The following is a 20,000-nucleotide window of genomic DNA, read 5'->3' as shown; positions in this document are numbered from 1 at the left end:
GTAGAGGGCTCTGCCATATAAAAACCAGCTTCAGAGTTCGGGACTCCGCAAACAGCTCCAGTCTCTCCTTCCCATCTCTCTCTTTTGCTCTCTCTCATTCACTCTCTTTCTCTCTCTCTCTCTCTCTCTCTCTCTCTCTAAATCACCCTTACTCTCTGCTCATCCTATCTCTGTGTCGTACCCATTCTGTCTTTTCTGTCTCTGTCACACACTCCAGCTCTGTTCCTGAGCTAGTCGGAGTGGGCTCTCTCCTCGACTTGTTTGCATGTGTGTGTTTGTGTTTGTGTGTGTGTTCATGCGTGCACCTGAGTTTGCAGAGTGCGCCTGAGTGTCCGAGCAAGTGTGCAAGTGGCAGAACTCACAGTGAGTGTGGGATCTTGGCTGTGGAGTGACCGAACACGCTCGAGTGTGTGAGTGTGTGTGTGTGTGAGTGTGTGTGTGTGAGTGTGTGTATGAGTGTGTGTGTGTGTGTGTCATTTCGTGTGGGTGGGTGTTTGTGGGAGTGTAAGCATGTGTGCCTGACCGAGCGATTGTCCGTTTGATCGCCCCGTGTTTGTTTTTTGCGTGTGTGTGTATGTGTGTGTGTCTCTCTCTGTCCCTCACGCCTTCCTCCTCCTCCTCCTCTTCCTCCTCCTCCTCCTCCCTCTCCTCTTCTTCCTCTGTGCCTTCTCTGTGAAGCTTCCGTGGGATCCTACGGTGTGCGTGGATCCCCCCTCTCTCCGGACAGAATCACCTCCCCGCCAGCAGTCACCATTTCGGCCCCAGGAAGACCCACGCTGGCTGCCCAGCCTCTCCCGCGCCTCAGCCTGGGCAGGAAGACCCTGGTGGCTGCGGCCGTGGGCGTGATGCTGGTGCTGGTGCTGGTGGTGCTCATACCGGTGCTGGTCAGCTCCGTGGGCAGCGACAGCAGCCACTTCGAGATGCTGGGCACCTGCCGCATGGTGTGCGACCCATACCTGGGCCGCGGCACCACCGCAGCCACCGGGGCCCAGGGCGAGGCCGAGGCCCTGGCTGACCACAGCAACATGCCGCCGCAGCCGTCCTCCACTCTCAACCAGGCGCGGCAAGGAAAGCCTGGGCGGTCGGGGAAGCCCGGACCCCCGGGACCGCCAGGGGAGCCCGGCCCCCCAGGCCCCATGGGGCCCCCGGGGGACAGGGGCGAGCGGGGCAAGGGTGGAGCCCTGGGGTTGGGTGGGGTCAGCGACGGGGGAGGGGTGGTCAGCACGGCGACCTACGGGCCAGGGGGGGCGCGCGTGGCCTTCTACGCCGGCCTCAAGAACCCGCACGAGGGCTACGAGATCCTAAAGTTCGACGACGTGGTCACCAACCTGGGGAACAACTATGACAGCACGTCAGGGAAGTTTATCTGTGGCACGCCGGGGACATACTTCTTCATCTACCACGTGCTCATGAGAGGGGGAGACGGGACCAGCATGTGGGCTGACCTCTGTAAAAACGGACAGGTGAGTGAGTGAGTGAGTGAGTGCATGTGTGTGTGTGTGTGTGTGTGTGTGTGTGTGTGTGTGTGTGTGTGTGTGTGTGTGTCTGGGGACAAAAAGAATGAGCTTGCAGAATGCAGTGCTGCCTTTACAGCACCCTTACAGCACAACATAATTAATCTCAAATTTGACAAAGTGACACAAATTCCATCATGCATCTCATCTGTTTAGAGTTATGTAAAGTTTTAAGTGTTGTACACTCTTTTGAGTAGAGTACTTTAGTGCCCTGACCATACTCCACTCACCTGTTGTAGCTACTGGCTGACGAGGGTGATTTAGTTTGCAAGGTATTAGCGGGCATGCCTTTCAGGGTCGTAATTAATGAAGTTGCTTAAAGGTGATCCTCAGCGGACAGGCACGCCTGGAGTTTCATTTCATTATTTTCCCAATTTATTTATGCATTTCGTCCGCGCGAGACACTGGTGGGAGACACGGCAGCATCTGTCGCGCGATTCATATCTCCCTGGAGCACTAAGGGAAGTTCACACAGCTGCTTACCACGAGCGCCCGCAAGAACGCTGTGTAATTTGGCGGGCAAAGCATCGCGTTTTCCCGTCAGTACCTTAATGCGCAGTGACATTGCGAGGGTGTCCCTCTCAACAGAAGGACAAATCCACGCTGACGGGCACACACAAACTAACACACGACCTTCATAAAACAGAGGAAGCATATTTCGCGATGAGTCGTGAAGTTTTACTTGCAACTCATACACTTGGGGTGCACGTGGGTGCGCATCTCCTCAGTAAATGTCAGTCGGAATGCTGCCGCTTTTCAGGTAGTCTACATTTCAGTCGAGTTGTGTTAAAAACTATTTTGTTGTCATCCTCGCTGAAACATCGAAGTTATCCCCAAGACATGCCGTGTATTTTACAGTAACAGTTTATATATGCAGCTCAGTTAAATAATGGGCAGAATGTGCCGGAGAGTGCGCATTGGAGGATTTTGTACTCTGGCAAAGCTGATAGCTCACCGGCACGATATCAGAAGCAGAGAAAATAGACTACCATATTTTGTTACACTGTTTTGCTATGTTTCCCCACTTAAATATGCTTAGATAAGCCCGTGCCGACTGGTGCCGGTGAATTCCACAGCATTTGATCATGATAAGAAAAGTAAGGATATTTAGCCGAGCGTACAGAATATATAACATGCAATTAAATAATGTCATTATGAACCAGGGGCATTGTTTAGAAGTTTTGATCGTGCACAGTTACATTAGGTAAATTCTTATACGCTTAATTCTTTAATTATTTGTTTTCTGATCACTAATATGTATACAAATTGTAGACAAAAGCTCACCTTAACCTTTCTGTTGAAGTAGTCTTTGTTGACGTTAATAAGGTTAATATAACAAGTTTAATAGTTTAAGTTTAATAATGTTGTGGCTACTCATAATTGCCCAGTGCTACTAGTATCATTATACTGGCACTATATTTAGCCTACCTTTATAATGGAAGCAATTTGGATGATATATTGTGTGTTTTCCCCAAAAAATATTGTTTAGATTAGAAGTATTTATTTATTTTTAATGGGTAACTGACTAGACCTTGTCATGTCAAAAATGTGGTTATTGACTTAAATACCTTTTGGTAGCCTCATTAAAAAGTCTGATAAAAATGGATTAAACAAAAAGTAGTCACACATAGAATCACTGTAGCATGCAAAACTAATATGAAGGCCAGTTTAATTAAGCAATGGGTCTTCTCCTCCAGTCCTCAAGTGGTCCGCGTATGAATCCCTTTTCCTAGCAGCTCAATTTAAATTTAATCAGGAGGAGGGCGAACTCATCGGAGGAGCTAACTTAAGTTGCACTGACATTTGCAAACCCACATTACATATTTATAAGTTTTATATCTTCACTCTGCGCTTTTATTGGATAGTTCATTGTGCAGTCAAACTCTCCATCATATAACCAATCTCTGCTAAAAAAAAACACAGCAGTTCTAGCATGTATGCCGTCAGTAGCAATACTAGTCAGCTTTACCTACAGTACCATATAAATTTAGAGGGAACAAAAGTCTAGTAATTGCACTCTAAATTATCTGTTATGAACTAGGGGATGGATCAGGGACATCTATGCTGTGGCTGTATGCACCTCATCTATTTGGCCTCTTTCAAATATATAGCCTCTTCTATGTATTCTCTGAACTGTTCAAATACAGTATCTTGTAGGCATTCCTCTGACTCTGGTTTTCTTTTGATGGAATTGAGTGCCATCCGTGGATCTTATTGTGACATGGATATTTTTCATTTGCCCCCTGCCTTTGGATGAGGTAGACACACACACACACACACACACACACACACACACACACACACACACACACACACAGGAAAGGGAGATTGATGTGGCTCCAAAGAAAAGGTCTGGGCTTGAGGTTTCAAGTCAGATCGTATCAGCGCTGGGAGCGAGCAGCAGAGTCAGTGGCGGCTTCTTCTCAGATCCGCCGCCTCTGTGTTTCATGCACTCCAGCGTCTGAGTGCTCTGAAGCCCACTGCTCAGTGCCTGGAACTGGAGCAGGACGTGTACCTCTCCACGACACTCACCCAACTCACCTGCATCCCAAACACAGCGTATGCTCCCACCATGTGCCGTGTGTCAACCACAGTGACAAAGAGTGCTCGGTGTTCTCTGGGGAACTGGCCTCCCTCCTGCTTGATTTGTACACTCTGGCCATTTGTGTTGTCTGGCCCCTCAGAGGACTGCAGGAGTAGGCAGTAGTTGATTGTTGTTTGAATGAGTGATGGTACGCAGGCTGGTGGCAACCAGAGAGGAAACAAAAAAAACGGTGCGGTGCGCGTGTGTCTGGCGGAGGCCAGCGCTGCGGAGGTGCATTAAAAAAGAGGAGACGCTCATTACGGGCGAGCGAGTCGGGCGGCCAGCGTGCCGAGCATATGCCGCAGTAAAAACGCCGTCTGTTCTTCTCCGAGAGGCGCGGGGACCCCAGAGAGCGCTGGGCTCCAGGCACTTAAGGTAGAGACACGGCCGCGCGGCGCCCCTGGGACCCGCCTAATCTTTATAAAGTGCTTATTGCCTCCCCAATTAAACGCCCCACTCAGATCAGCATCTGTGGGAGTAGGTGAGAGGTGCGACAGCGGCCGCAAAATGTGTTTGTGTGTGTGTTTTTTAAACATTATTAATTGGGAACAGCTACGGTACATCATTTGCACAATCCTCTGTGTTGATAACGTCACTGTGACTCAGGCCATATTTTACCTTCTGGAGACTCTTGATTAAAGGTTAAAGTCTTGGTATAGAGAGTCTTAAAAAAGACGTGTTTTTAAATTAGTCTGGTCCTTTGTGCCAGGAAGTAGAAAATTGTATGAAAACTCTGAGAGTGCTGTGGTGCTCCCTCCGGTGTGCTCAACTCCCCTCATCCCAGGTCCGCCACTGCCAGGCCAGTTTGGCTTAAACACACACCTGAGGGTGATGCTGATGGTTACTGCTGGCTGGAGAATATTAGATTTGGCTCGGCGGCCTCTTTCCTGCGTTTCCGTCATAAAATCTTCATAGCAGAGGGGGGGTGACGGGGGGGCTTTGTGGATCTCTTTTCCCAGAAATGTGTCTGAAAAGACACAGAGGGAATTCTTGTATATTTCAGTGTCCTCCTACATCTCCGCCTTTCACTTTTGATATTGCAGCGCAAGATATGACGGGGATCTCAGGGGACTAGCATGAAGACACCTTTGTGTTGTCACTGAAATTGATGGTTTTGTTGTATAATTATCTGTTTGTGTACTGTGATACATAGTACGTTTTGCATATGAATTTGCATATAGTCTGTTGCTGTGAATTCATGTGTGTGTGTGTGTGTGTGTGTGTGTGTGTGTGTGTGTGTGTGTGTGTGTGTGTACACACCTGTACTGAGAATTATTAATGTGTGAAATCTTTAGGCAGGCACATGTGTGCTTGTATGCTACCTCCTTGAGCATATATATTTCCCCATGTGTGTGTGTGTGTGTGTGTGTGTGTGTGTGTGTGTGTGTGTGTGTGTGTGTGTGTGTGTGTTTTATACCAGCTGTGACCGCTCCAGCTTTGTGTCTGCCTCTCACCCACGGCGGGCTCTGAGCCGTTGGGGGCTGACTTTGGCATGTACCAGCTCTACTCTTAATTAACAGAGCTAATATTGGGCTATTACCAGCCCAGATATGCCAACCCATCTCTCTCATTGGGAGCACACTCAATAAGGTGTGTGGGTGGGTGGGTGAATGCATGGATGTGTGTGTGTGTGTTCCTGTGTAGGTGTATGGGTTAGTGAGTGATTACACATGTGCGTGTGTGTGTGTGTGTGTGTGTGTGTGCGCGCGTGTGTGTGTATGCATTGTGCTGTTCACGTTGCAGTTAAAAAAAACTCTGCGAAAATGTCTGAGACAAAAATGAGAAGCCAGACATCAGAAATCCAATCAGCGATAATTTGTCAAAATACCACCGTATCGGCAACTTCAGCGCCCAGACAGATGTGGCCCTCTTTGTATCTATCCTCATTATGTTCAACTCCCTCTACATTCTCAACTGAAAAACCTTTTACTCGCAAATGCTACTGCAGCTATCACACACTCAGAAGACAGGAGATGTGGAAGACAAGTTAGATAAAACTCTGCAGCGCCAAGGTATCATAAATCATATGAACAAATAGATTGAAAGATCATGCAGATGATGAAAATGAGATATATTATATGTATTAGATGCAGTCATAGCAGAGTCGTTCTCTCTCTCTCTCCCTCCCTCTCTCTCTCTCTGACTACCTTTACTCTCCTACTGACTAATCACCAAGGAAGTCTTGAGGGCGGGACTTTTGCCCTTGATCCTCACTGTAATTGGACATTGCATTTGCCACTCGATGGAGCAGAACATGAAGACCAGTCTAATTAGGTTGACTTGGATTGTTAGCGATGGATTTGGCCACATTGTTAAGAAATGCCAACACACATCAGTAATCTGGGACCTCTAAATTGATATGGGGAGCCTGTGGATATCTGTGGCTTGTGTAGGAAGAAAGTTGTTTAAATCCATAAGCCTCTCTCTTTTTGCATTCTATTACGAGTAAGAACAGATGCTGCTTGCTTTGAACCAAACGGTGTCATTTTCCTTGGTTGTAGGACTTTTCTTTTTAGAAGAAATTATCCGATAAGAAGCTGTTAATTATCAATGGACAATTCTACTCAAAGCGTAGTGTGCATCCCATGCGTACAGTAATCTGGGCAATGCTTTGATTAAGATGTGCATTTGACTGCACCTCACCTGTATCAAGGACGTAGCTGTGAGTAGGGCGGGTGGCTGAGCTGGGGAGGCCGGTGTTGGAGGCTGACCTCACCACCCAACAAATTATGCAATTAATTAGTGCCCTGTCTGTGGCTGTCTGGAATAGAAAGCACCTCACTGCTGCAGAAGGGAGCATGGCCCAAATGCTCCACTGTCCTCTATCCTCCATTGCCCCCCGCCACCCCACACACACACACACACACACACATCCATAAACACAGCTCTCTACCCTCCACTACCACCACACACACACAAACACACACACACCGCACACACGCACGCACACACGCACGCACACACACACACACACACACACACACACACACACACACACACACACACACACATGCACACACCACACACACACACACACACACACACACACACACACACACACACACACTCTCCCCTCATCAGACCCGACCAGATGGGGCCTTTGGCAGCGTGCTGTGCCACTCTGCTGCCTGGATCACCACTTGCTCTTGAAGCGTTTGCGAGAGGGAGATCTCACAGAGCAGGATGCGGCCACACCTCCTGGTCATGCTGCAGTCTGAGCCACGGTCAAGTCAGCTTAAACACATGGGCCCCAGGAAAGATGTGGGGGAGATCCTGTACTGTATATGAGATAGACCCCTCTATTGGGGGAGAAAAAGAACACTTGCTGGACTTCTGAGGAATCATTTTGAAGGAAAACAAAAAACAAAAAAGCAGAAAACATCTGTTTCAATCTGGATCATTAATTTCTTAGTGTACGTCTTGTACAATCATATTCGCTTTGGTACAAATTAACTAGGAATGGTTGATTGGCATTGTGCAACCAGCAACATCTCCTGTAATGATTTCTTACACTGTGCACACTCCAAATGACTGCGTGTAGCCTCGTCACCATCTGGGCAGCCGGGGCGGCTGAAAGAAGAGGAAACAGAGCTGGCTCTCACACTCCTGCTCCTGCCCACTCAGGTGCTGTGTGTCATACATCAATTCAGATTGTATACCGAGACAGTCTAATTATTTTATTATTACTATGGTAACCGTGTGAAAAGACTGGTAGGACTGACTCCGCTGTTGTAGAAATAATGTCAAATAGAGGTAATATAATGTAAGATAAATACATGCGCTGTTGTAGGTCTTTCAGTTATGTGAAAGCCTACTGTATGCCCTGGATCCGTTGTGACTTAAAAGCAGGAAACTAGGCTGTGCACATGGATGTGCTTCCGATCTAAAGTTTGCAACCTCACTGCTCGGCTAAAGTTAAGGCAGACAGTGTCACATTCTGCTTGTTGTGTTTTGTTGCAAGCTAGCTGAGAAACAGTTCTCAAGTGGCATGCTTCTGTGGCAACACTTTGGTGTTTAATACGGTGTGAAATAAGCTATACTTATACGCCTGCTCTAAAAAACATCCTTATCTTTAAGATGGTGATAATCAAAATAAGGAATGCTTTGTTTTTGTTTGAGACAACATTGATCAGGAAAGATTGTTTTTGTCTGTTTTCCTTTGCCCTTTTTTGGTCTGTGGTGGGTTCCCCTCAGCCATGACAGACCTCTCATGCTTCCTCATCCCCCTCCTATCACCTGTCCTGACCTGAAGACAGCATAAGATTGGCAACCAATAACTCCTCCAGTTGTGCCAGTGAATAAGTCACCACTCTCATGCCCATCTGCCAGTCTCCAGCGGCGCGGCGCGCGGGGCGTCGTGTGTGCGCAGGGCGAGGCGTGTCCCTGGGCGCCTGCCTCCGCCCTCCCCCCAGTGAGTAAACACGCGTGAGCCGAAATAGGCCGCCGAATCCACGACTGACCGCCTGACTCAGTCACGACCCGTGTGTTGACTCACCACGGGACAGTCTGTATATAATGAGGCACTCGCAGACAGGCGGGCGCAAAACAACACACACAAACACACTCACACACCCACACACATGAACACATACAAACAACACAAAAACACTTCAGTGCACGCACAACCTTGATTTAGAAATTGTTTTGAAATTGGGTTGGCATTACTCTGTTGACTAGTTCCTGCCTTGGTCTTCTTTAGGCAGGCTGTTGGTTGTCAATCGGAACAACTCTCTAAAGTTCCACGAATAAGAACATCAACACCTCAGCACTGCAGCAGGGCCATTGAGGTCCTCCCTGTGCACTAAGACAAACAGGGCATATCTACAACAGCAAGAACACAGCTCTCTATCTCTCGCTGTCTTTCTCAGTCCCTGTCCACATTAAGCTGGGTAAATATTAATATGCATAATCATTTCTCTGTTTAGCCCTTCTGTTTACATTGAAAGGGCATATTCTCATTCAGATAAATTCGAAAACTCAGAGTTAGCGTCGTAATGTGTATAGGGGGAAATGAGAGCTTCAGATAGATGATGTGTCGTTGCCATGACGCTGATCAAAGTTTGTATTCCAGACACCACCAACAGCAAACATTTTTATGGCATTTCAGTATTCTAGTCTGGACGAAAATGTTTCAAAAATGATGTGGAAATGATAATTTGGACGGAGATCGTTTTCACCTTAAATATGCGTATTTCTATTTACCTGGCTTAATTTAGACACAGCCTCAGTCTGTGTCGGTGGCATTTGGAGAGAGGTCACAGTGACCCGCCAGTTGCTTAAGAATGCCTGCATGCTCGTTAATCTCGTTGTCAGTGTGTGTTTGCTCAATGGTCTGTACACTCACAGTAAAGCTAGGGAACTCTGATGCATGGGGCAGAGAGAGGAATTAGACCAGTGTGACTGAATCAGTGGTCATTTAAGTATAATTGAAATCGTGACGGCAGCTTAGCTAAAAAGTAATAGACCTCTGAAGTTCGCCTACAAAAAGGATCCGAAGCTGCCATCTTTGCCCATATAAAGAGATCCGGGTGTTAATTGAAGCTTACTGTCCATGACAAGTTGCATTGTAAGTTAGCTCTGGGGTAGCAAAGATCAAAGTGTGCCATCTTCACCTACCAAAGATCACAGTATCCACTTGAAGGCAGAGGACAAAACTTTGTAGTGCAAAGTGTCTGCATTTCCAATTTCTTCGCCCCTGCGAGAAGGTGCGATAATGGAAAATCCTAGGGATGGGTATTGATAAGTTTTTATCAATATCGATGGCATTATCGATTCTGCCTATCAATCCAATTCCTTATCAATTCTCTTATCGATTCCCAAAAAATGTAGGTGCACCCACATTTTTCATTGCATCGCCTTTAACGCCAAAAGGTCACCTTTTATCGCTCTCCTTTCATATATATATATATTCATAATGTGAATGATTTTTTAACAATAAGGCGTAGAAAAAGCTTGTCTTTATTCACAATAAGGAATATACATATTCTTTATAAAGAATTATAAAGATGTATATATAGCCTACAGTGTATATATATAATATAATATAATTCTTTATATATTCTAATCTATAGCCTACTACTGACATTTCTGATATTCATGACATTCATGACTATTCATATTACAACTCTGCCTCTTTAATTCAGCTGTCGGCTTGAAGCCTCAAATTGTAAACAAAGTAGCATAGTTGGCTAGCTTATTATAGTCTACTGGTTGGACTGTTCAGTTTCCCCACGTGTGTTTAAGTTGCAAGGTAGGCTAATACTTTGTCTCCTTGGGACAGGCCCTTTTGAGTCTTAGAGTTGGAAAACTCAACTGATCAGTCAACTTGAATGCAAGAGTTTGAATCAAATTTGTGCAGTAGCCTACGCTATGATGCTAACCGAAATTAATTATAATGTCGCTAGTTGTCTTCTATGCGTCATTGCTTTCACGATTGTGAATGTGCATGTCGAGGGGCGGGTGTCGCGCACGAGAGAGGGAGAGGGAGAGAGAGCGGGCCAAGGGGGTTACTTATACAGTTTGGCAAAGTTGCACGCATAGTCTACAACTAGAAATGCAATTCCAAGGAATTACCAGTGCATGAAAATGCAAAAAAAAATATAGATAGATAATGTAGATATGGCTACTAAGGTATAGCTAGGGTAAACATGGTGGTTGCATAGTTTAAAGAGAGTTGATAGTGTTTAGGTAGACATTTTAAAGCTTAAACATTCCTGTTCTAACTTAACTAATGATTTCTAACAGGTATTCTAAAATGTTAACTATGCTAACAATGATAACCAGGTTGATTGGTTTACTTGGCTAATGATTTCTAGCAGTACTGCTAAAAATGTTAACTATGCTAACAATGCTAACTATGCTAACAATGCTAACCAGGTTGATTAGCTAACTTAGCTAATCATTTTTAGCAGTTATGTTAAAAATGCTAACTATGCTAACAATGTTAACTATGCTAACCATGCTAACTAGCTAACTTGGTACTGAGGACTTTTATTTTGAAACATTTGTTGATGGGGTATCCATGGCTGCCACTATCAGGAATAAAGAAGTTACTGTAGTAAAATCATGTTGGTTGCTATGGAAACGGTCATAAACGCTTAATTTTGATGGTTGCTATGTTGGTTGCTAGGTGCATGGAGGTCTCATGTAGTTGACTGGAGGCATAGTTGATGATAACTGACAGTTGGAATGGTTGAACAGTTAAATAGTTGAGTAGTTTCAATGGTTAAATGATTTAATAGTGTATTATTGCAGTGAGGACTTTTATTTTGAAACAGTTGTGGAAAGAGGAAACAGTTAACAGGATATGTAGTCTTCACAGAGTGATTGTATGCTTAAAGCCTGAGAGAGAGAGGGCTGCTGCAGGTGGGGCTGGCCACCTGGCATAAGATTCTAATTGCTTAATGATCCGATTGTGATGTCATAGAGGCCAATGTTAAGTCTATGGGGAAATTTGTAATAGTTTTTAATTTATAGTTTAAAAAGTATAAAAGTTACAAAGTTGAAAAATACTTAGCAGCCTTCCCCTATTTAAGACCTACGTTGCGACGTTTGAATGAAGTTTCTAAGTTAAACGGTTCAAGCTGAATAGAAAAAATGAATTTGATCAGCGGAATAATAAGAAGAAGAAGAAGCCTTGGAAGAACAGTACAGTGCATTTTCATGCACTGTAATTAAAACTTGTGAAGGAAACGTATGCTTTCACCCGAGCAGCGTCAGGTGCACCTAGAATTATTTTCAGGCACACTCTTAAACATTTTGGGCGCATATGCACTCTGGAGCCCTGGACCGGGCAACGTTAGCACCCCTCCATAGTCTGTCAAACACATGACACTCTTGGAGCTTCACAGACAAATGTTTTAACATATTGCTGGTATTACTACCCTTACACGATTTGACTTGTAGTATGAGTCGTCGCAGAGGGCGTGTAGTAACACAACATTTCAGGAAAACCGGAAAAGGTCCGACGTCATGCAGGCTGAGGGAATCGTTAAGGGAATCGATAACAAAAAAGACGTACGATGTCGATGGAATTGATAAGTTAAACCCGGTTCCAAGACGGAACCGGTTATCGATGCCCAACCCTAGAAAATCCCCATACCGGATCTCCTTATTTGGGCAAAGATGGTAGCTTTTTTGTAGGCGAACTTCAGAGGTCTATGAAAGGACTCCAGATCAAATCACAATAAGTGATAGCAATTATCAAGAAGTATTTTAAACAATTATTAAAAACCCAATATACCATATGCATAAGCTAACCAGAAAGAATGTTTACATATTAAACTGTTTCCACAATTGCATAACTTGCTCGTTTATCTTGATCATTTTGTGATCAAAGTATTTGGAATTATAGTCCATAGTGAGGGGTACTGCTACATGGTTGAGAAGGGAAAAATGCCAACATCCACAATATGCTGTTTAAACTTCATAGTTTGCATGATCTCCCAAGTAAATTCTATTTTATTTTTTTTACTTTTTTTGTCAAAAAGTGTGCAGTGCTGAACCAATGCCAACCTGAGGCAAGATGCCATATCGGCAGTATGCCAGAAACCTCAGCGTAATCGCACTCGCTCAGATTTGGCACTGTGGGATATACATCATCTAGACGTTAATTTACACATTGTGTGCGTGTGTGTGTGTGTGTGTGTGTGTGTGTGTGTGTGTGTGTGTGTGTGTGTGTGTGTGTAACACAACTGAAGGCCTGCATCAATTCTGCATTCTTGACCATTAAACAGACTATGCACTGCTAGGGTATTCCTTTGTTTGTTGTCAAATTCTGCCAAGAGACGAGTGGGAAAAGGGTGAAAAACATTTAAAAAAAATGCCTTAATCATACCGGCGCTATTGCACTAATAGCTAATAGACCTCACGCTTCTGAAGAATGCTGGTCTCTCTCCCGCTCGGCCGCACAGAACTTGTATTCCGCTGTGGGGGAGCTTGTCTTGTCTGTTTGCGGCAGGAGTGGCGAGTGCTCCTGTGATCCCCCATCAGGCATGCGGCGCACGGCTACGCGTTCAAACGCAATTAGAGACAAGCGTCCTCTCCAATTTAACACAGATCTCACAGCGGCACACACAAATGCTTGGACTAAGTAGAGAGTTAACAGGTGTCACAGAGAGAAAGCGAGAGAGGCAGAACGCACACTTTGTGTGTGTGTGTGTGTGTGTGTGTGTGTGTGTGTGTGTGCTTGTGTATGTGTCTGTGCGAGAGCGAGAGCGTGATACCTATTTTCTGCCGAAACTTTACCATACCATAGGGAAATGTTTCTTCAGCGGAATGTTTAATGCCTTATTCTGCCCTTGTTTTGTTTTGTTTCACACAAGCCACAAATCCATACTCCGCACTCTGATCCACAGCGATATGAAAATGTCACACGTGAATGTCAAAATATCACGTGCAGTGTTATCAGCTCATGAATATGAGTGCTGAATCTGATGCACCTCTTCTCCCTGTCTGATGAAAATAAATAGTAAATAGTTTTGTATTACCATAGTTCTACAGAAGAATCAATGTGATCAGGTGTCATTATTAGCATTAATGAGCATACATTTTGAAAACAAATCACGTTACATCAACATCCAAACTAGCAGCTCTGGAACTAGAACTGTGTCTGTGTGCATGTGTGTGTAAGAGAGAGACAGAGAGAGAGAGAGAGAGAGAGGCGGAGAGGGAGAGAGAGAGAGTTTGATTATTCTATCAGTGACAATAGCTGAGGGAAATGGGACATGACAGCCAGTGATGTGGCTGCGTGGTGGAGCGAGGACACACCCCCACCGGCTGGCCGCGGCCGGACAGCACAAACAGCTGCAGGAGACTCCGCGACCCGCCACACATCTGCCGCCACCGGCCAGCGCGCTCCCCGTGCCCACTTTGACTTTGAGGAGAACTTTACATCTCCTTCTCTCTCTCACTCTCTCTCTCTCTCTCTCTCCCCCTCCCTCTCTCTCTCTCTCTCTCTCTCTCTCCCTCTCTCTGCATCTCCTCTTAGATTTGTCTCGCTCTCACTGTCACTCTGCCTGCTCTGATGGCTGCAGTGCAGCAGCCTTTGCTGTGAGGCAGAATTACTGTTGAAGCTGGCTGCTGTGCTCGGCACTGTCGCCACACGCTCAAAAATCCCTTGACAAACCCACAGACCCCGACTGACTGTAGGCCTAATGGTTAAAGGAGAGGTTCTCTGGGAAATCCGCAGCGGCAGTCCTAATCCTGTATGAAAAATGACCCTTTATTTTGTGAGATTTAAATAGAAATTGTATTTACCTCATTAGCTGTCGTTGGAGGCTCAGAGCATGTTCTCCTGAAAGTGTTGTGCCTTGGCATCATCTGCATAATGTTGTATCTCTATCTGGAGACATAGCATTGAGATATTTCAACTCAGAGAGAACATCTCACTGTGCAATAACTCAGTTAGAATTATGGAAGTCTAAAAAGGCTTCCAAGAATATTCTAATACTCTCCAATGATAGTCTTTTCTGAGGGTTAGCCTGTCTTTGGGTTATCATCTGAGGACATCACTAAGACACATCCAGTGCCTTACACATCTCATTTGCTGTACCGTGTGGTGGGAGTTTGATGGAAACCCACAGAAGACCACGGTACATTGCCATTTCCAGACTATTTGATATTGCACTTGATCTATGTGGTGGTGTGGTTGCTCGCGGTTATTGTCACATTTCAAGGTTAAGAGATGTAAATCCTCAGATGTCAGATCGTGGAGCGACTCCATCGAGCGTGTTTGGAATGCTCTCCTCTCCATCCCTCAATCCCCCCCCCACCCCGCCCCAACGTTCCGACGGCCTTTTAATTACCTCCCTAACGATCCCAAAACACCAGCGACCCCGGAAGTTCACACCCGCGGGTTGGAGGATAATATTAGACAATAAAAAAAGATTAGAAAGGGCCTCATCTAAATCCTCCTCGACAAATCCCCCCTATTCCCCGCGGGCCCTCCGCCGCTAACCCCTTAATAAGGCCGCGTGGCGCGCGCCGGCTGTGCGCGTGTGTACTCAGGGCCCGTTTTATTTCATATTAATATGCTGTGGACAGGCGTCGCCATGGAGCCAGAATAGCAGCCATTGTTTGCACATCGATATTAGACTCAACAGATTTAATCAGGAAGGTAAACAATGAGGCGCTCGCTCACATCTCCGGCAGGGCAGAGATTACCCTCCTGCGCCGATACTGTCAGCTGCCTTCAGAGGTTATCCACAAACTGAAGGGCTTCTTAACTGTCAATACCATCTAGAGTCGCCTCATGTTTACTGGGCTTCACAATGATATATTACAGTATATGTCGGTCTTTCTTCATTTTAGATTTTCTTTCCCTGTCAGTGTTTTACCTTCACCAACTGAGAGAACCCCCCTTCCATTGTCTGCTTCCCTCTATTCCATTGTCGTTTGTTGCCCTGGAGGTTTATCAGACTCTCTCAGACTCTGGATAGGTCAAGGGGAAATGTCAATCACACAATGCATCAGCGCACCATTGGCTGAGCTCAGAAGCTGGAAGAGGATTGGTGGAGTGAGATAACCCAGGAGTCATCAGTTACGGTGTTTATTGACTGACACTGAGAAATGTCAACCCAGACACTGACGTCTCTCTTGGAAGTTGGCAAGAATAAGTCAGTAAATGTAACTGTGATAGAAGATGGACATTTCGGTCATAATGGTTCAAATGATGCATGATATTAACCAAGCACTCTGATATCTGATCAAAATCTAATTGAAATTCAGAAGAGCAGGTACATTCAAACATTGTCTTTGCAGAGACCTGTTACTTCTAAATACTAGTCCACTGTCCAGTGTTATCCTTCCCCTGAGCCATATGACTTCTCTATAAAGGCAGAATTCAGAGTTTTTGCTTAGAGTTTTTGAGGCCGTTTCTTCACATCATCATGAAGCTGTGGCATCTTGTGGGGTATGTCAAGTTGAAAGTATTCTATCTGTTTTTGTCTAGCAATAGTTGACTACAGATCACTCTTTGAATCAGATTAAGTTCAATAAGTGTGGAAAAATAGATTTCAAAATGTTTACATCACACATTGTAGATGTTTACAATAGGCTCATTCGACTTCATGTAGCCATCTTAAGACGACTGCAAATGTGACTATCTCTGACATTCTGATACTTCTATCAAACCGGAATTCTACATATGTCATGGTTGACAGCGTGTCAGAAATAGTCACGTTTGCAGTTGTCTTAAGACGGCTACATGAGGTCGAATGAGCCTATTAGCAAGGCTGATTGGATCACATCCATTGCATTGAAATTGGACTATGGGCTATGATCACCTCGTTTCACTGGTTGAATGTCAGTGTACTGAGCACAAAGGCACCGAGTGCCAAGGTCATGGGCACACTTGCCAGGGAGTTCAGTCTCTACGAGTAATAGACTCACTATCCTACTGTCTCTGAATCTGAGTGGTGTGTCGATATGACTCCATGTAATATAGATGAAGAAGGATGGCAGGGACCTACAGTAAGACTGCACGGGAGTGGACATAGACCGCCTGAGGGCAGCAAGGGACGAGGAGGAGGAGGAGGAGGAGGAGGAGGTGGAGGAAGAGTGTGGGGGAGGCGTGGGCAGGGCCGCCTATAAGGGAGCAGTCTGTCAGGGCGACAAGAGGAAAAGTTCAAGCAAAGCAAATTGTCGCTTTTGTCCGTCCGTCCGTCTGGCCGCGCGTCTGTCTGTCTGTGATGGCGCTCTGGCTGTGCCGGCCGTCACCCACCTGAATTATCGACCGTCTGGCCTCGCCACGTCTACCGCCCGTCTGCCTGACAGTCAACAGAAAAGGTCTGCTGTTCCTCTGCTGTCATTACCTTTCCCAGCATTGACAGAAGGAGACAGAGAAAGAGGGAGGGAGGGAGAGAGAGAGAGAGGGAGAGAGAGAGAGAGAGAGGCGGATGGGTGGGAGGGGGTGAGATGAGGAGACGGAGCAAACAAAACTTGGTGGGAGTGAAAGCAAAGAAAAGAAAGGAACGAAGGAAAGGAAAGAAGAGAGAAAGAGAGAGAGATGAGTAAATGAAGAAACACACCACACAGAGAGAGAGATGGAGAGAGAAAGTCAGCGTTGGATGTTTACAGCACACTCTCACCTTGTGAACTCTCTCTTTTATCCGCCTCTCCTTTGCTCCGCGACTTTCTGAGATGGATCAGTTAGTGGCGGAGTGGCCTTTGTTGCCAAGCTTTTTACACGCCTTTGCTTTCATCCAAACTGAATAAGAGTGAGGGGACTTTCACACGGCTGCGCCAGGGAAGGCCAAGGAGAAGTCCATCACCATAGATGCGCTGAGGATGTTGGTGTTTGTGTGTGTTTGTGTGTGTGTGTGTGTGTGTGTGTGTGTGTGTGTGTTGGTGTATTTGTGTGTGTGTGTGGGGGGGGAGTGTTTGGACCTCAAACTGTTACTTGCCAGACAAAACAGCATTGTTATACTGTGGCGAGAGTGACGCTGCAAAGCGGAGAGATGCGTTTGCGGCGTTGCGAGATTGAAGGGGCCCTCTTTCACAAAGTCACTCTGGCGCGCAGCGTGGGCAGTCTACGCTCAGGAGTGTTTTCTGAAAGCAGCGTGTCCGATCGATGGGAAGCGATGCTGGCAGACGCTCTGCCGCGCGACTAAGGGAGGGGGAGGGGAGCGCGCAACGCCGTCTGATTTTACTGAATAGACAGATTCTCCTCTCTCCTTCTCTCATTTTCTTTCTTCTCTCTATCTCTCTCTGATCCCTCTGTCTCCGATTCCACTTCTTTCTGCTGTGGTGGTTTGTTTTTTTTTCCGACGCTACAAACGTTCATTACAATCTGACTCAGTTTTATCAAGCTGACAGATGCATATACATGCATGCACATACAGTATACACAGAGAAACACACACACACACACACACACACACACACACACACACACACACACACACACACACACACACACACACAGTCACGAGAGAGAAAAGAGGGAAGCTGAGAGAACAGGTTAAACTCCTGGCCCTCCTCTTCTGCCCCTCTGTCCATCCCTCTGTTTACCCTCTCAAACATTTGCCCCCCAAACAGGGCATTGTGTTTCTAATAAAATGCCATTATGAAAAACAAGCACTAGATTTCACAAATTGATGAGGCAAGGAAGATAAAGGTTTAAAAAAAGATATAGGCCTAATATATATGAGATGGATAATCATACAGCAGGCAGCTTTTAGCCTGTTGCATAACAGTCCACAGAACTCTTTCACTGAGAGACTTTACAGAGACCACATGTACAAACACACACACACACACACACACACACACACACACACACACACACACACACACACACACACACACACGCGCGCACACACGCACACACACACACACACACACACACACACACACACACACACAAAACACTGTTATTGTGTGGTATGTGTTACTATGTGTAGTGTGGGAAATGTGTGTGTGTGTGTGTGTGTGTGTGTGTGTGGTCACCGAAAACGAGGGGTGGGCTTGTGTGAAGGGCTGATTTTCTCATTTTTGGGTGTCGGCTGTACATATTCATGACCTCTTCAACACCAGAGATTTAATGCACCGTACAGATGAAATAAATCCCTGGCAATTTCCCAGCCCTGAAATCGAAGGCTTGCAGAAATCCGACCATATTAAATCTATTCACGCTCGAAGGTCACTCATCCCTTTCAAGAGAATGCAGAGATTTCACTCTAATGCGTATCTTTTATTGTGTGGCCATGTCTCCCTTTCTGTCTCTGTATGTGTGTGTGTGTGCGTGCGTGTGTGTGTGTATGTGTGTGTTAGCTGTTAGATAGGTAGGCATAGCTGTGTTTTTGTGGGGAGACTGAATAGAAAGCTAAGAAATTTGCTTTCAAATAAAACACCTCTCTTTAGTAGTAAGGGAGACTTCTCTCCTCTCTTTTTGACATGGCTATCACATCTATTACCAACTCGCATCTCTAAACAGGAAGGCCAGAGGTGTAGCTAATGGGTACAAGGATGTGCTCTGTTTCGACGGCAGTTTGGGGGGGATATCGCTGACAGCCAGACAGCGCATAGTGCACTGTTTGTTTCCCCCCATTAGAGATGCCTGTTAAACGCTGCCAAGAAAAGGAAAGAGGAAAAGGAGAAGAGGTGGAGAAACTATGAGTTTAAAAAAAAAAAGAATAATGCGAGGAGGATATTCTGGGGACTAATGAATCACCTTGGGTTGAAGGAAAGGGAAGGCAAACATTAATGCATATTATTCTGCTGCGAGCGCCTCGGTGAGAGTGATGAATGGGCTCTGGGAGAGCCTGCGCCATCTTCTCGCCCCCTCTGTTATGTTAGCGGTGGCAGGCTAGCTTCTCACCAGCGTGGCTATCATCCAAGTCTCCTCTGACTATTGAGGGCCCCAGAGGCAGCTGACTCTGGCCCTGAACTGAACCGGTCCTGCTTTGGGATGTGTTTCCCTAAATCAAATCTTTATATCAGTTACGCTGGCTGTTCAGCAGTGACAGATTCACATATTATTGCATTATTATTAAGCATCCCTTTGACCACATTAGTCTCTAATTTCATAAATGTCTTTATTTCATTACTGTATTTATTTGTAGCATTTCAGACAGATCACCCAAACGGTAAATGAGCGCTAAAGGAATGTTTCATCAAGGTCTGTCTGACCCCTGCTTTCCGCTTCTCCTCTCCTCTCGTAGGTGCGGGCGAGCGCCATAGCACAGGACGCTGACCAGAACTACGACTACGCCTCCAACAGCGTCATCCTGCACCTGGACGCCGGCGACGAGGTCTACGTCAAGCTGGACGGCGGCAAGGCCCACGGCGGCAACAACAACAAATACAGCACCTTCTCTGGGTTCATCCTGTACAGCGACTGAGCAATGGAGGGTCTCAACAGAGGACAGTGGACAGAGAGAGAGAGAGAGAGAGATGGACAG

At 45.9% G+C, this 20,000-nt stretch overlaps 1 protein-coding gene across 1 annotated transcript in view; it reads left to right on the top strand.

The window, feature by feature from the left end:
* Positions 1-563: 563 nt before the first annotated feature.
* Positions 564-20,000, top strand: part of LOC134076279 (C1q-related factor) — a 19,455-nt gene continuing 18 nt past the window's right edge. Inside the window, exons 1-2 of the mRNA XM_062531269.1 lie at positions 564-1,463; positions 19,761-20,000. The exon at positions 19,761-20,000 is cut by the window's right edge and continues 18 nt beyond it. Of these exons, the coding sequence (XP_062387253.1) occupies positions 846-1,463; positions 19,761-19,940 (798 nt within the window). The 5' untranslated portion in view covers positions 564-845 and the 3' untranslated portion in view covers positions 19,941-20,000. The remainder of the gene's footprint in view (positions 1,464-19,760) is intronic.

The sequence above is a fragment of the Sardina pilchardus genome, chromosome 3 (assembly GCF_963854185.1).
Source record: "Sardina pilchardus chromosome 3, fSarPil1.1, whole genome shotgun sequence".
Classification (NCBI taxonomy): Eukaryota; Metazoa; Chordata; class Actinopteri; order Clupeiformes; family Clupeidae; genus Sardina; species Sardina pilchardus.
Note: the sequence above shows the minus strand (reverse complement) of the source record. Positions and strands in the feature narration are given on the sequence as shown.